Here is a 3,126-nt window from a genome sequence, read left to right on the forward strand (position 1 = left end):
ATCACGATCTCTGAATGCAGAGAGAAACCAGGACCTGAACAGTTCGAGTACATCCTACACACACACACACACAGCATCAGGACCTTCCTTACTTGCTCATGAACCACCAAGTGACAGAGAGAGAGAGAGAGAGAGAGAGAGAGAGAGAGAGAGAGAGGTAAAGTAAAAGAGACAGGAACTTAGTGCAACTCACTGCTCCTCCCACACGATGGCAGCAGAGAGCAGGTCTCCTCCAACACCACCGTGTTCAGCAGGAGTATAAACACCAAGCAGCCCCTGCAGCCCTGCCTTCTCCCACACCTCTCTACTGACCTCTCCAGCCTTTTCCCACCTGTAAATACACACACACACACACACATTTTGTATTGTTTGATTGCAAATACCCCAGTTGATTGTTGTTTTTTCACAAATCTGGCAAACTCTCAGCTCTTTTTTTTAGAAGAGATCTCTTCATCTGAGGCTTCCTCAGATCCACTTTAAGTGGTTGTATAACTTTGTAACAATTTAACTGGAAATATGTAACTATATATTTATCAAAAACATGTATCTAAGAATGTAAAGGCACAAACATGTAACAGTGTTAATACAGTGTGTAACAGAATGTGTACCAATTATGTAGCAGTGTAAAGATGTAACAGCGTACATAAGAGTGTAACAGTGTGATGCAGGTCTGCAAAAAAGCTATGGATCTGTGGACCACCTTATCTTATAGCATTGAGATGGAGAATATAATTTTGGGGGAAAAAAATGTGGAAAGAATCATCACTTATTCATCATCACTAGTCACCAGACATGATATTATTATAAATATAAATATTTCACATTTCCATTGGAATTTTCTCTGTTCTCATTAAAGAGCAGTGTGTGACAGTGATATGTGATTTGGGACACAGCCGCTACACTCACTCCGTGTGGTAAGGAATCACTTCTTCCTTAAAGAACCTGCGGACGTTCTGCCTGAACAGGTCGTGTTCCTCAGAGAAAATCCGCCGTGTCCCGATGTCCATCAGTGTCTTGGCCATGGAGGTCTCAGGGCGAAAGGGGGCTGGAGTGTCACCCTGCACCGAGTGCTGCATTCTGAGGAAAAAAGAGGGAAATGTGGTTTATTTGCAGGAGCATCACAAGATCTCACACCATAATTATGCCATTCAGGATCCAATGTATGTACAGAATGCATACAGATGTGCCAGATGTCATCACCAGCTTTTGCAAGAAGAGATTTCTGGTGAACTATTTGGCTGAAATGATCAGCGATATGTGTAAACTGCTGGGAACTATGTGAAGCATGAGGGTGGTAGCATCATGGTTGTTGATGGTGTTTTGCTGGAGAAATAGACTGATACAGTAGAGGAGATCAACGAGCCATCTCTGCCAGCAAAACAGTATTTTTTGTTTTCTGTACCATTCTGTTTAAACTCTAATAAATGTTTACTGGAAAATAGTTACCTCCTTACACTGTTCCACTGTTACCTCCTTACACTATACATGAACTTGTAGAGCATCAAGGAACCTCAGGCAGAACATTCACAAACCATAATCAGTGAAAAAAATCAAATACTTAGAAGATTTTGGAGATGATGTGAAGACTGTATCTCTGGGTTCACTTCTCTTAGTTTTTCTTCTTTCTCATTTAATATTTTTATTAATTTTATGTTTTATTCGTAAACACACACAACAGCACAAATATAATCCCAAACTATCACATTTGACATTTTGTTTTACATCACATTATTATACCCCAATACACCAGGTCATTCCGATCCAGTGTCCTGAGGTCATAGACAATATGACGAGATCAAGAGTTGTGACGTCACGAGGGGGCGCACACGTGACCTTGACCCTTGACTATAATAAACTTTCCCCATGATGTCAGTGTTTATACTTTCAGTGCAAAACAAGTGCTTAAAGTAATAAATAAACACAATTAAAACACTAACAGGAGAGTGAGTGTGTGTGTGTGTGTGTGTGTGTGTGTGTGTGTGTGTGTGTGTAAAGTAATCTCACCTGCAGCACAGCGGCACTGGGTTTGATTTGATTTTGCACAGGATCCTGTTTACACTCCTGAACATCAACATCATGACCTGCTTTACAACTTTATATAATTAATAACCAACACAAACACAAACAACAAACAACACTGCACTGTGTGTAGAGAAGAGTGTGTGAAGTCCGCCAACACAGTCTCTCTCTGTGACAGTGTGTGTGTGTGTGTGTGTGTGTGTGTGTGTGTGTGTCATGTGTGTGTCAAAATAAGAGCTCCTCGTCCCAAATCACAGTAAATAAGTTTGTACAAAATGGTACACTGCAAAATTCACTGTGGTCACGAACAAATAGCAAAACAACCCATTTAATCATTTAGAATGGGCGCCACTTCCGGTCCAGGGTCAATCCTTCCGGTAGACTTAAAGGTTTTTGAAAGAAACGAGTGATTCATTAATTTTCAGAATTTTCAAGCTGTTAGTTAGCTGTTAACTAACTAATTTTAGTTAGTTAGTTAGTAGATTGGTTATTAGTTTGTTTATTTAATTGTTTTGTTTGTTTGTTTGGTTGGTTGTTTAATTGATTTGGTTGTATATTTCGGTGTTTGGTTTGGTAGTTTGGTTGGTTTGGTTGGATTATGTGTATGTGATAGGTTGATTGTTTATTTATTTGTTTGTTTGGTTGGTTGTTAGATTAGTTGGTTATTAGTTGATGGGTTTGTTTGATTGGTTGGTTGATGCAGATTCCCTGTGGTCATGGACAAAATACCAGAATAATTTATTTAATTATTTATAATTAGCACAGTTTCAATCCCGGGTTAATTATTTAGTCATATTTACCAACATAACAAAAACATAAAAAAAATAAATAACAGTAATATTTGTAAATATTTTAATAAAGCTGCCGGGAATGTTTAAGTGCAGCCGCCAGGGGGCAGCACCAGCACATCGTGAGACCATCAGGATTCTTCCCAGGAAATGTTTACAGGTTCTGAGAAATAAGAACCCAGCACACCTGAACCAAACGTAGTTACACCAAAACTATAAAAGAACACGTGGTAAACAAAAGTGTGTTAAACTCACACATGTCATTGGAGAAACTTCAGACTCAGAAATGTCTTCTCTTCTGGTCTAAGCTCTGTCAGAA

At 39.2% G+C, this 3,126-nt stretch overlaps 1 protein-coding gene across 2 annotated transcripts in view; it reads right to left on the reverse strand.

The window, feature by feature from the left end:
* acadl (acyl-CoA dehydrogenase long chain) overlaps window positions 1-2,213 on the reverse strand; it is a 7,797-nt gene extending 5,584 nt beyond the window's left edge. For both annotated transcript variants that reach the window (XM_046865016.1, XM_046865015.1), the window contains exons 1-4: window positions 2,005-2,213; window positions 907-1,077; window positions 194-331; window positions 1-54 (exon numbers count right to left, since the gene is read on the reverse strand). The exon at window positions 1-54 is cut by the window's left edge and continues 111 nt beyond it. In XM_046865016.1, the coding sequence (XP_046720972.1) occupies window positions 1-54; window positions 194-331; window positions 907-1,077; window positions 2,005-2,078 (437 nt within the window). In that variant the 5' untranslated portion in view covers window positions 2,079-2,213. The remainder of the gene's footprint in view (window positions 55-193; window positions 332-906; window positions 1,078-2,004) is intronic.
* Window positions 2,214-3,126: the final 913 nt, after the last annotated feature.

This window comes from Silurus meridionalis, chromosome 13, assembly GCF_014805685.1.
Source record: "Silurus meridionalis isolate SWU-2019-XX chromosome 13, ASM1480568v1, whole genome shotgun sequence".
NCBI classification, from domain to species: domain Eukaryota; kingdom Metazoa; phylum Chordata; class Actinopteri; order Siluriformes; family Siluridae; genus Silurus; species Silurus meridionalis.